This window comes from Aphis gossypii, chromosome 2 (genome assembly GCF_020184175.1).
Source record: "Aphis gossypii isolate Hap1 chromosome 2, ASM2018417v2, whole genome shotgun sequence".
Classification (NCBI taxonomy): Eukaryota; Metazoa; Arthropoda; class Insecta; order Hemiptera; family Aphididae; genus Aphis; species Aphis gossypii.
Window position 1 is genome coordinate 32,626,674 of NC_065531.1, and position 15,477 is coordinate 32,642,150.

Genomic DNA, 15,477 nt, shown 5'->3' on the forward strand with positions numbered 1-15,477 from the left:
GTCTCCTCTAGTAATCAGCCCACACACAACAATGGTCCTGGCAATAATGACTGGTATATTTTTATATATATTTATTTTATTTTTTATTTTTTAACACAGGTCCTTGCACATGTAACTTTTTTTTGTGTCTCACCTTCGGACATAAATGCCTCGGTTTGTCTACATTGAAATTATCTCTGAATCCCTGTATAATACTATATTGACAACAATACAATATTAGAACCTAATAGTACATTATATTATTAGGTAGGTAATAATATTACTGATTTACATGCTAATTATTAAGTAGACAATTTATAGTACTCATTGTCAATGCCATACACGTAATTTTGTATTTGTATACTTAGAATTTTTGTTTGCAGGGTTATCTAAAATTATTAATACGATACACTATGACTATATGAAGTTTTAGGTCAAAGGGTGTTACGCCATGTGACTATTTGTTTAAGCATGTATTAAAAATATACTGCAGTGTATTTGCATCATCAGTACTATAAAAAAGATAAAGAATCCGCAGAATCGATTATCACATATATAGTGGAGAGAATATGAGATGAATATTTTACTGTCGATTAGGTGTTTTTCTTGAGACCTATAGAAATTACGTCATATAAAATTCATGACATCGTATCAGAAATTAAATTTCTAATGGTATTATTTTAATTAATGTACTGATTATCGTTATAAGCTTAAAATATATTATAACCATTGCAATCGGATCAGGCTTAATTGAATAACCCTGTATAGATGGTATTAGTAATGATCGTTACGATTTTGTTTATTCATGCCGTTTATATAAGATGTATAATTAATACCTACACGATATTACCGCAATGTCATTTATATTTATCTTCTAATAGTAATAAATTGACATACTCACAAGTAATTTAGATACATTCAATTATTTTATTTTTTAATCAAAACACACATTCAATTAAAATGTTTAAAATAAAAGTGTACACGTGCACGATGCGTATGTACATGTATTTTGTGTGCTCATACGTATGTGTGTGTATTTCTATACGGGGAACATATTATGTATAGTATATTCCGTTTCAGAAATATACTGTGTGTCGTAAACAGTCAATCATTCGATTTTGGGGGCGTGTGATGAGAGAGAACTCGAGGACACTATGTTATTTTCACCGCTACTGGACGGGAGTCCTAGAGAGTGAAAGGGAACGAGGGATGGGTGGGATAGCGGGATATTTAAACGGATGAAGAAAGGAAGGGAAGTTATTTTCAAATCAACATCGCGGCGGGGCGCCACGGCACGGCTAGTCATAGTGCCCCTAAATGGTGGAAATCTCTGCAAAAACGTCGATAATGAAACCAAACGGACTTGATGACAAAAAAAAAATTACAAGGGTCAGCCTGACACTTGGGCGTATCATTTTGAAATCCACATAACAGAATATAAATTCAAACACAATGTATATATTATATATATACATATATTATACATACGAACGGTATAAAATTTGAATGGAACTTAAATCCCTTTTAACACTGCTACAGAACATTTTATATTTTGTAAAATACAATATAATATCCTAAGCACATTATTCAATTTATTATTATACGAGTACACCAAATTCATAAATTATAAGTGTCAAAAATGGAGGTGATATATATATTATGTAGTACTGCAGTTTTATTCTAATATTCTATACCTATTTCTATACTATTTCTATAGATATTTAAAGTTTTAAAATATTGCAAATCCGATATATTAACTATAAGATAATAATTTAATAATATGAACTAAAAACACGTCTTTATTAGAATGTTATTTTTATTAACTTATTATAAATTATTACAAACTTTACTGAATAATTATATTTTAGATGTTTTACCATTAAAAGAAAATACAAACTTTCAAGTATAAAATATTATACACTTAAGTATCTATAATGAAATACTTAAACTTCTATTAAGAAATGAATAATTATTCAGTAGATATATAATGTCTATTTTTATTTGATTTGATTAGCGGGTTAAATTATTAAAATAGGTTACTCAATACGAATGTTATTTTTTTTAATATTTGATAACATTTATTATGATTTAATTTTCAAAAAATATTACATTTTCATACAAAAATGAATACACACCACATCGTTCACTGTGTTTCCTGCAGCTTGCAGATTAAATTAGTAAGTGCGCTTTTGCTCATAAAATAAATTAAGGGTAACCTCAGCTTTCGTCACACAAATCAAAGCACTGACTTAATTAAAACTGTACTACACCACAATATACCCTCAGACGTATCGTTCAAACTACGTTTATGCGGTTCTGATTAATTACACTACCAGATCGTACGAATGCAATGATAATAAAATATATAATAATAATTTACCTTGCACACGTCATCACAATAATAATGGCCGCCATGCGCTTTTCTCTTCGCGAGTTTTCAAATGAGCTCTGTCATTGATTTTTTATAACTCATTCTTAGCTTCGTCTTTAGAATTTACAAGATATAAAATTATATAAATACGTATAAATATAATTTATAGATGTTATTTATAGGTATAATTTTTATGAGTGCATACAACAGTTAAACGATTTTATACAGACACTATTTGTGTTATTTGTCAATACTCATTTTATATTTTGTATGGTGTGTCCTTTGCCGTTAACTTACACAGTAATTCATCAATCACCTCCATTCTGTTATTTAAGTAAAATTGTAATAATGGATTTAACATTTTGATTTGTCGAATTTTAATAAATTTAATATTAAAGGGAAAAATATGGTCGGCCATGCTAAGTGAATATAATACTGTATACTTTATAATTCGTTTAAAATTGTATAACTACATTATATTTGTACGATTTATGTAAAATAACTTGCTGTAGTTTTTTAATTGATTGTATATACCTACAACACAAGAAATTAAAAAAAAATGTTTTGTGGATTTCCAGCTAGTCGTAGCAGACTAGCCAGATATATATAAATAATAAATATGTATTATAAGTGTATAATATCATACATACAGTTGCAGCCATTGCAGGGGTGACTATTATCCGATAAATTCAATAGTTTTTCGTTTCAAACTTATATTTATGTATATATATATGTACAGTATATACGCATAGTTCAATAGTTGTTATATACAACTACTGCACCACTAGTTGTTGTACAAAGACCTCCCCTTTTAAAAAACTGCGGACGGTGGTGCAGTTTTGAAGTATATAGAACTGAAATATTGCAGGGTTATAGAAGCGGTAATAGTGGTAATAGTGGTATATAGTAGTAATATATAATTGCTAGGTGCGCGTTTCTAAATTTACGCGTCGTTCGCCAGTTGTTTCGTGTTTCCCGTCTAATGGTTCGCGCCGCCCGAACGGCCACCGCTGCGTAGACTCCGCCTCGGCCGCCCTGTACGTTAATTGGCCACTTGTCCAATGGCTGTGCTCCAAAACCATTCCCTCAGTTAAATAAATATTTTCAATTTCCTTCACACCCTGTCCGTGCACCGTATACGTATACCATTATATAATTATTATTAAGTGCGCATATATACCTAGCTGTATTCAGTATGCACCTCAAACGGAAGTATATTCGATGCACTTTAGTCGTCGCAATTACATTCCACGCACACACACACACACACACATAGGTACACGCAATCACCACTTTTTTATACATATTTATTATAATAATATGTTAAGGAACTATGCCTATTTGGTTACGAGCTAAATCTACGTAAAAATAATATTAGGTATTTGTTTTTTTCAATACAGAAATTGAATATAATTAACCCGAATTATCTAGTAATATAAATATTGGTTATTTAATGCACTTTTTATGATATAGGTACAGTAGAAATCGCTGTTTAAGTGTATTTTAAGTGACTATAATAAGTAGGTACATACGTATTGCTAACCAATAGTCCATACCTATTGAAATATTACAAACTATACAACTACATTAACAAACATTTTTGTTTTAAAAAACATAGGTGTACAAAATGACAATTCTAAACTCTTATAATTTTGCACCACACTATCTATTACTTGGAGAAGTCATTTATTGTGAAACATTTGTTAAAAACCAATCTCCGGATTGAAAAACAAAAAAAAAAAATCTATCACTAGGATATGATATATCCAAATAATATAATACTGCAATGATTTATTTTAAGATGATATATCATCTTAGGTTAGTAAAATTATATTATTAAAGTTTAGGAAATACAATTTTAATTTAATTTTAGCTATCTATTTGGGTAGTTTAGGGATTACGGTAGGAGTAACGTCATATAAAGCAAATATAATTAATGGAATGTAATAGACCTCATAAACCGATAAGAAAATAAATTAAGTTTATATTGAGTGTAAAGTATTCCATTATGAAAATTGACGAATTGACCTCATTAATATTATATCTACCAACATATCATAGAAAAGGGATTAAATTTTACTTTTATATACATAAGATATAATAATATATTATACCATAGTATTAGTGTTATTGGATTTCTCATTGTGTAAATGAAAAGTCATATAAAATTATTACTATATATATACAATATGTATATTTTTCTTCTTTATTAATTCATTGTTTAACTGAAGATCTAAAAATATTTCATTGATTCGAATTATATAAATATATTATGGTATTTTTGTCGATTAAAATTCAGTGTATTATATTCATACGTCGTAAATGACCATCAGTGATCTAAATATTATAAAATGAGTGTAGATAATATTATTATTTATTAGTTTCAATTTTATGAAAAATAAATATTTATTATTATTTGCATAGTATGCCTTATTGTGGATTTACTAAATAATCAAAGTAAATAAAAATCTCGAGGAATAGGATATTTAATATTGTAATGATTTCTCAAAATGTAATATCATACTTATAGTGCATTATAAATAAGTGCATGAATATATGTATAATAATGTATATGTGTAATAAGTAATAACAATGTTTAAACTTTTTAAAAACGTAATTATTCATTGTATTTTATGTATTATATATATTATTAACGTAGGAACTACCTATTTCTCTATATAAACCCAACACGTCCCATTAATTATTCAAACTACATGGAGTAATTTGGAAAATAGAAATATGTATTTATTATATAGACTAATATAAACATAACAAATTGTAGAGCAGATATGTTGACACAATTATAGAAAAATAATAACCATAAGTCTTACCTGTATTCGATCTTCAGGCAAATCTGTTTTTAAGGATAACATTTCTCTTGCGTAGACATCCGGGTAATGAGCGTCTTTGAAAGCCTTTTCTAATTCTTCTAATTGGTAACTGGTGAATATCGTCCTATATAAATATTTTTAAAAGTTATAAATGTTTTTAATTAGTACAGATTAATGTGGAACCTAAGTAATGGTAAGCTATTATTTTTAATTTTTAATTGATGAGATACTTTGAATTATTATTTTCAAGTATAATGATATCGAATGTCTCATTTAAGATTAATCATAGCTTTTTAAAAGTGTGGGGGATTTTTATTTAAATGCTTGCCTGTGCCTTCTTTTTTTCTTCTTCTTGTTGGAACCAAATGATGTTGTCATTCCTTCATTACTGTAGTCTTTGCCTGATTCTTGATGGTTTAAATGACTTAATCCTAAAAAAAAAAAATATTATTCAAAATTAAATTAAAAATTATTTTTACTGTGAATTGAGTTATGTTTATGAGGTCTATACTATTGGCAAGATTACATTTAACAATGTGGCATATTGTTTACAATTTAAATAAAAACGTGCACTATTATATTGTATACATATGTATAATTATAAAGATAAATCATATACTATTATTATTATTATGTAATAGATAATTATGTACTATTATTTTTTAATTTTTTGATACTCTAAAATATTTTTTTTTACTTATAAATATTTGAATTCAATAATAGTATTTTATTAGTACCTATTACTCATAGGTTGGTATGTTACATTGCATTAATAACAGCAAAATACTTTCAAATATTCAGAATAAGAAAGTTTTAATATTGTTTATGCAAATAAAAGTAAAGTAGAGGTGAAAACGGTTGGTAAAAAATATTTCATAAACGGCATTTGTCGTCTAAATAACCCTCTAATTTACATTTGTATAATATATATTTATTGTTAATTGTTACGCAAAAAATAAACAATATTACACAATCTTACATGTACTTTCATACTAATTGGGCACTGTTTTTTCAAGTGCCACTTCATAATATGCGCTTTATTGTTTACTTAAACAAATTATATTCTTGACATCCCATAGCTTACACAATAAACGTCTTGTAAATTTTTTCATACTTCTACCGCTATGAATGTATATATATATATAATTATACTATTTTAAAATCTACTAAGTAATCTATTAATAAAAAATCATTTGGAGGTATAGTACGTAATTGTAAGAATTATATCAAATACATATTATATTAAAATAATTTTATAAAAAAAACTACCTATATTTTTATTTTTTATTTTAATGATTAAATAATAAAATTATAAAACTTTAAAATTGTTGCATAATTTGAATAATGAAATATTTTCCTAAAAATTTTATGTAATTTTAAATACACGTTTTTTTTCTATGAAAACGTTTAATATATGTGTTATGTTTATATATTTTTTGAAAAATATATTATATTTAGAGAAAAATATTATAATTTACAAATGATTTAATTTTAATTATGAAAAATGATTGAATTATATTAAAACGATTTAAATTATATTATGTTAACGAGTAAAACACTCAATTAAAAAACCAAATTCACATAGATGATATCAAACAGTAGTACCTTTAGTAAATAATAATTATTATTCTATAACTTAGAAGTAATAAAATATCGTTAATATATTAATAACCGAATATAATTTGCGAGACTCAAGTAGACTTTTTTAATGAAAAATATAGGCTTAAGTCCCAAATCGTATATACGTATTTACACTAAAAACACTGCAGATATTTATTATTTAACGGCATATTATATGTATATAATATTATGTTAATATTTAACAGAACTTTAAAATATTGATGGTATACCTATGGCAAATAAAATAAGACATAGACGTATTAAGATTTATTATAATTTTAGAGATTTATAATTTTGAATATTTATGTTTAAAGTCATTAATTGTACATCAGTACCTACATGGCTGATGCGTAAGTCACTAAAAACATGTGGTGAACCAAAATAAGTTTGAGATCATCTGTTATATAGGTATCTAGTAATATAGAGGTATGTGTAGAGAAAATAGTAACGAGAGAGAGACAGATAAGTATAATTGGCAGGTACCTATTATCTCCTAAGAATCAAATACTATTATTGTATTTATATAATATTATTATTTTATTAGATATTTCGATACAATAATAGTTTATGAGTATAATTAAATCGCTTAGTGAATATTGTTTAGTTATACTGTTTTCACGCCGATCGAGAGTATACTGACGGATAAGATTATAAGTGTGTATTATAGTGGATGTTTAAAAAATAAATAATAAAAACAACTTTTTCGCTTTTCTCCATTGAGGAAGAGCAATAAAAAAAAAAAAAAAATAAAAAAAAATGTAATAATAATAATAATAATAATAAAAATGGTGTATACACGTTCGCGAGCGGGTGTGTGTTTACTGCATGACACGGTCGCGGTGTGTACATACACATATACGCACACGCACTCGATGGCAAAAAGCTATGGTTCGTTTCTGGTAACCATGGTGACAGCAGTGCGACCTGCTGGTTTTATTATGTCGTACTCGCATTTATAAAGGCCATAGTGGTGCGTGTGAGTGTGTGTGTGTTTGCGTGCGTGCGTACGTGTGTTTGTAAAAGGGAGGAGAACGTTTGTCGGATGAGAGACGGAATAACGAGAGTGAGACAGAGTAATATAGCAGGGTGGCAAGGATTGAAAGAGTGAGTGAGAGAGATTGATCGAACCGTGTAAATAGTGGGGAGGGGGTGGTGAGAATAAGAGACGAGGCACGGGGAAAGATTATATGCGATTGCGTCTTTTCCGTATAAAGGGCGGCGCCGCCGCCGCCGGTTGCCTTGCTAACTTTTGTGTGCAAACTGCCAAACTTACGATTACGGCACCAGAATAGACACCGCAAACGGTGTAAAGTGTATATACGTATATAAATCTATTATTTGATTTAAGGGACACTAATTGGTGTGCGTCGTCGCTGCTGCCGCAACAGTAAATATATATTCCACCACTGCACCCATGTCGTATACACTATATCCTTCGCGTACCTTTATGTTATATATATATACTTAACACTATCTGCACAGTGCACATAGCATATAGCGAGTCGTGCGCTTTCTCGACATTTTGTGTATACTTATAACGATAATATTACATTATCGAAATATTATAATAATATTATGTGTATTACAGCCTTCAAATAGTGGCGTTCAACAATCGGTCTAATGAAGATTTCTGAAACAGCCGCACCGTCGCCGGAGCACACGTAGTAATAGCACTTTTGCCGTTCATTATGTAATAATTTAATAATATATTAAGGTATAGTATGTACAGTATTAATTAGAATAAATTATGAATCTAGAATAACATATATTTATTGATAATAAAATCAATTAATGTTTATATGTTAAGAATTTTAGTATCAATTATTATCGTGTAGTCATCATTTTAAAATATTTTAATACACAATTTAACCCTATAAAGATAATATTTATTAAATCTAAAAATAACCAGTAAAAATTTTAAAAAGCTCTGCTTATTGAAGCTTCGGTTTTATTTTAATACATATTTTATAGAGTAGAGATTCTAGTTTAAGAAGATTTTAAATCCAACTTTTAATGTTAGTGTTTTCTACTCGATTTAAACGTCTAAATCAAGAACAATCAAAATATTATAATATATAATATAATATTACTTCTGATGGCAATCAATTTACAGTGAAGATGATGAATTTTAACAGTATCACGAATATTATATACGTAATACCTAATACTATTTATTTTTACTAAATAGGTTTTAAATATATCATTACAAGTTTATGTATATATTTACTTTTCTGTCTACAATGTCTACACATTTTTAAAATAAAACAAAATTTAGATAAAATGAAAAAATTCTATTAAGTAAACAGTTTACAAAAAAAATAAAAAAATTTTCGAATAAGTTTAAATTCGATTGAATAAATTGTTTCATAAAAAGCTACCACCTTCCAAATAATTTAATTTATTATAAACTTGTTAGATGTCTATTTAGATGTGCAATTCCAGATAAAGGTTAAAATGGTTAAAAAGAAAAAATAATAAATCTATACCACAAAAAATGTCTATTAAGTACCAGTTAACATCAGAGAATAAAGAAAATAAAGTTTTAAATACCCCAAGATATGAGTATATATAGACGATAGTTTTATTGGAAGCTATATTATTGATACAGGATGAAATAATATTATTTTAATTTTATCTTATATTGTAACTGATTAGTTTTTTATTGTAATATTCTTTTGGACTAATATTAATGCAGCCAATAATATTACATATTTATAAAAATAATATGTTAAAATTAAATAAAATATAAATAATGCATTATAATTAATTAAATTTTAATATGCAACCTAATTAAGGCATGGTAAATGGAATAATATTTTAATTGTTGACACTACTTTATACATAAGATATAGCTATAAATGAAATTATGACGTATTTTTTTTATTTATAGGTACCTATAAACGTATTGCAATGATGAAATAATATTTTTGCATGTGCACGAAGTGCTGAAAATGTAAAATTATCAATAAATTTTAAATTGGACAAAGATGAACAACAAAACATAAATAAAGGCACTGTAGAATATTTTTAGGTTATGACTCATTCAATAAACTTGACATGAGGCATTTTTTGAAAATGAAGATTAGTTATTGATTTTAACTTTCAAGCATACCTTTAATAATATTGCAATACATTAATAATATCTTGCATTGAATTATAGAATGAAAGACGAGTGCCCAATATCACTGATTCTATAACCTCCTTACTTATAAATATTCAGTACTTATAAAAATTGACTATTTTATATTAAAAAAAAATCAAATTAAATTTAAATTTAAATTTCTCAAATTTAAGTGTAAGGTTAAGTTTAAGCGAATGCTGAGAAGAATTTTAGTAAGTAAAATGTATGTTTATTTGTTTATTAGTGTTACAACTAGGGATTTGGGGTTTAAGTGCCGGTCAAATTTTATATATATATTAATATAATTTAGTGTTAAAGTCTTAACGACCCTCTCAAGCAATATACCGCCAGTGGCCAACACCACTACAAGTTGCGGAAATGTGTTTATAATATGACGAATAAAGTCCTTTTCGTTTGATAAACTGTTTTATGGAAAACAATAATATTAACAATGAATATCGATCGAGTATCATAATACAATAATGGGGTCGTTTTTGTAGTTTTAAACATTTAAAAAAAAAAAAAAAATCGACAAATGTGATACGTTACCACGGCCTCGTCTTTGAGAAACAAACAATGAATGCACTTCATATATTCTAAAACATAGACATTATATTTGAATACATTGAGGACGAATAATAATTACTTTGGCCACGGTATTGAGTTGTATTGTTTGCGAGAGTCGACGGGACTTCCGGTGAATCTTTAAGCCACCGCCATAGCTACGCAAGAATACAAGTTCGTTATTTAAAGACTTATTATAATATTATCGTCCTTCCACGACCATGTATTTATAACAGGCGCTAGTAGAACATTAAAGCGCATCGGTTGAACGTGAGTAAAATCGTTAAAACGTCGGGTACTGTATAGTGATGCGACGGACGAGCGGATTTATTTTTCAAACGAATGTCCTTCGTCGTGAAGAGAGGTGCATTATTATTACGGTTCGTGAACGGATATCGCGCAGCGTGACACAAATAATTGGTGTTTTCGTAAAAATCCGCTGGAAATCAATAGCCGACGCTTAGGTATATATAATAATACAACGTGTTACCTACACATATATAGGTGCACATCCGCCGTCACGGCTTAAGGATGCGACGAGTGGTGAGAGGAAGGTGTGTGTGTGTGTGCGTGTTTGTTTTGGGGTGGGGGTGTTAAATACCGATTTTCGAGTGTATTATAATACGAAGGTATACATAATAATATAATACGCGCGCCCATTATTATGTGTTGGCCGGTGAATAATCCTACGGAAAAGGTGTAACTTTAGCTAACCCCTTTTCAATTTTTGGCAGTATATAGTCATAGCATTGTCCGCCCGCCGTTGACAGGTCGCTAATCAAAATATTCCGCCCACCAGTGTTGGGACCAATAAAAGACGTTTTTGTCCCTCAAACGGTATGTATACCTGGGTACACTCACCGCGGTACACGCGTATAATAATAAATAAAATAAACGTTATTATGTTACCGCAGCAGCGCTTTTATTTTTCAAAAAAATAATAATAAAAACGGTGGGCGTCGCGTGCAACCGGCGATTCATTGTTGCCAACATTTTGTCAGTTCCCTGTCACATTTCTTTATTCTTCCTCGCCTTACACATCTAACCCTTCACTTATACGGCACACTCACACACACGTTGCAGATGTTCCCTTGTTCAAACATTATTTCCGTTATTGTTGGCTAAAATACGACGTGTTACTGTGTTCAGCGTGATAAAAATCACTTAATCGATGTACCTTTATATATGTATTACTACCTAATAAATATGTGCCCTCGTTGCCCACCTATAATAACCATATTGTCATGAATAGGTATAACCACAAGCGGTCGTTTATAATACTCTCAAAAATACACCTCACTTAAGAGGACGTTATACACTTATACCCCATCATAATGTAGTGTTGTCTCCGTCTTAATAACGCATAACATAATCGAACATTAATCGTTCAGATAAATCCGTATTATTCTGTTATTTTGGATTATGAATGGAGTGCAGATGAATGCATTAATTTAACAATGGTGGTGTGGTTTTTTTTTGTGTGTGTACGTACCCGATAAGTAACTGATAAAATGCTTTGATTTTTGAGGGTGGAATTGGTTAGAAAATTGGATCTACTTTTATACTTTACAGAAGTCAAAACTAAAAATGCCCAGTACATTTTTTTTTAATCAGAAAAACCAAAAAAAAAATTATAATAAGCAAAAACTGAAATATTTACACAACTAAAGTAAATAACTAAAAATTATGATAAAAAATATATCAATAAATAAACTCGGTGATATAGGCTACCGCTTAAAATTATTTTTCGTATAAATCGTTGAATTCAAATTTAACACACTCACTATGATCCACTGAACATATAATGTATAATGTAAAATGTATAGCAAAGCGGTACCAACTTGCCTACCTTCTCAATATTTAAAAATATAAGTTTTATAAATTTTGAAATGCTAATAATTTGCTTCAAAATTAAAAGCTTAAACGCAATTGTAATTTTGCTACATTATGTGTACCTGATAGTAAGATTGAGACAATATAACAGATATGACTTTTGTTAAAGTTGAGATGATTGAAGTTATTACTACCAAATAATAGTCGTATACCTATATTACACCGAATTCATGGGATTGCTGGAAATGCAAAATCGGCAATTTGGTTTACAGAATAACAACTTCGAGAAATCGACATAATTTGTTTGCTGATTTCATGAATTAGACAAACTTTTTTCTGCCGAATGCACAATTTTCCAACACATTTGCTGACACTGCTATTCTGTACATGGTACTTAATAAAATCAGATTTAAAATAATAAAAATAAAGTCATTTAAGAAAATTATCTAATTTAGGCAATATTGATAAATAATAATAATAAAATAATCCTTGGACTACTCCATAGATGTTTTAATCTAAGCTTATACGAATTATTTTTCTATACAATATATTTAAAGATTCATCATTCATCAACGTAGGTATATGTCATAATGTAGATTATTATCCATTTTAATAACTCTAAAATAAGCACCATAAAAATTATGCCCACATTGTACTTCACAGTTTTTTATACTTTCCTTATGAATGGATTTGAGCGTATTTATATGAAAAAAACCACGACAATACACAGTTGAACACTAAAACTCTTCCTACGTATTGCACATGCTATAATTTGAAAGCGTTTATTATGTTTTGTAAAAAGAAAAAGTGAGAGACAGAGAGACAATTAACGTCTCAGTAAATTCGATAAGGTCTACGTTACAATAGGCACGTTGACAACATGTTTTCTCTACTTCACACCTAAACCCCTGCTGTATTGTTTCCCTCAGACCAACAACTCATAAGAATATGATTGTGTGACGCAATTTTTCAAAAAAGTATTAATAATAATGATAATTATTGTTTTAAAACGTTCACGATATATTTCTTGTCAATGTTTATAACAAAACATACCTTAAAGTATATTGAACAACACGTGTGTGGTGTTAATAAATATTTGTATAATATGTGAACGGTATATAAATGCTAAATTATCGCTCGCCGCGATGATAGTGACAAAAGTATAATTGTACAGCCACGAAAATCGAATAAAATAAATCAAAAATCACAATGTTTGACAAAAACACTCAAGTTAGTACCTACTACGCGTTTAGGTGCCCTTATTATATCATACAATGTACATGATAAATTGGTGACGAAACATGTGACATATTGTAACGAACGCGGGACACGTCGCTAAAGTCTCTGGGGACGAAAACTACTATATTATAAGAGGGCAAGCCCGAACCGTTTCTTAGTGTACTGCACCGCCGTGGTACAGTCAACCTACCACGGCGTAGTAGTAGTGGTGGTGTTGAATGTGTGCCAAAAGTTGCGTGAGAGAGAGATGGGGGAGGGGGAGAGAGCAATCAAAGGGATGTATTGGAGAGGAAATTTTGGAAATTCAATTACAAGTCCGTTGTCGTCCACCACTTATGTCGATGAGCCGAACACACATATACATATAAACGTACACACAAACAAACACGTACGGAGAATATATAGTGTATATGTGTATAATGTTTCGATACATGGTGAAATCCGATGGAGTGTTAAACGTCTGGTCCATCGGGAATTGATACGAGTACAACGGTTACGGTAGCACATATAATATTATACGCGAGCAATGCATGTGGCGAGGGAAATAGATTGGCCGTGTGAATGCCGCGCCGAACACAACAGATGCGGTGTAAATGGGTGGTTTGTAAAAAGGTCTCAACTATCTCTCCCTCTCTCCATCACACCGTGTCTGTTGTCTCTCGTGTCATCGACGATGAAATCATACCATCCGGCTATAAGCAACTTCAGAATATTATACCTGACTAATACACATACCTTGTGTGTACACAATAACATGATATAAAAATATTATGTCATATGCATGTATTTCCGCTTAGGTGTTTACGGCGCAGGGCGGTAAGAGTTCACGAACGTTAAAACGATAAGTAATCGCTCCAGTGATTGTAACCATATTTTTAAATTTTTTCTATAAACACCATTCAAAAGTAATAGATAATTAGTGTTATTTATTACATAATATATGATAGTTTAACGTACCAAATTTTATTCATAATATTATTATTAGGTTAAGGGATACGTCGACTGACAAATTACAAGTATATTAATTACAATATCACAGCAAAAGAATACTCGGTACGCAAATAAGATTATAATAGTAATAAAAATATAACCGATGTTTAATATAGGTAGAAACGTAATAAATTATAATGATCAAAAGAGTTTGTTTTTCATAATATGAATTGAATAAACAGATACATTTGTACACCTAATTACAATAGATAAGTTCATAAATCATAATAAAGAATCTCTAGAGGTTAAACATTTTAAAATATGTGATTGTGATGTATTATGCATTTATGTATGAAGTATGTATTTAATTTCAGCTAACACTGTACAGGTACTCGTAAAATAATCGAATCATGTAGGTACCTATGTGAATTTTAGGGTAACTAACTGCTTTATCGATTAAAAAACAAAATTAAACTAAAAATATTACACTTTTAATCAAATTAAGAAATATTTTTTTTTTTTAAAAAGCATTATTCTTGAAGCCAATATATGTATACTTTACTTTTGGAAATATTCTCTAAAAATTAATTAAAATATGAATATTTGTACAACCAAAATTAAAACCTTTAAAAATATATTTTTCAAACTACGTGTTATAGTAAACAAATCTTTAAAATTATAAAATAATAATATTAATGTTATAGGTATGATGTATTATAAGATCATAATAAAAAAATACCCTTCATTGTAAAACCAATAGCTTCCACGATCCATTCAGAATCTAGAATGAGAAAAAAATGTAAATGTTTTAATAGATATTCTATTAAAATTTTTAAAACTATAATTAATTCAATTTTAATGCAAAAATTAAAATAAGAGTAATTTAAAATTCTACTGTTATTGGATTAATAGAATATAGTTTGCTTAAGGAGTTTTAAAAAACAAATTTATAAAGCACTTCAAAAAAATAAAAATGTATGTATGCATTT

The 15,477-nt window shown here is 28.7% G+C and overlaps 1 protein-coding gene across 2 annotated transcripts in view; it reads right to left on the reverse strand.

Annotated features, from left to right (window-relative positions):
• Positions 1-15,477, reverse strand: part of LOC114129807 (diencephalon/mesencephalon homeobox protein 1-like) — an 86,054-nt gene that overhangs the window by 34,676 nt on the left and 35,901 nt on the right. The window contains exons 3-4 of one of the 2 annotated variants that reach the window (XM_050199785.1): positions 5,516-5,612; positions 5,182-5,305 (exon numbers count right to left, since the gene is read on the reverse strand). In XM_050199785.1, the coding sequence (XP_050055742.1) occupies positions 5,182-5,305; positions 5,516-5,612 (221 nt within the window). Of the gene's footprint in view, positions 1-5,181; positions 5,306-5,509; positions 5,613-15,477 lie in introns of both variants that reach the window. The other variant, XM_050199784.1, reaches the window with a different exon arrangement.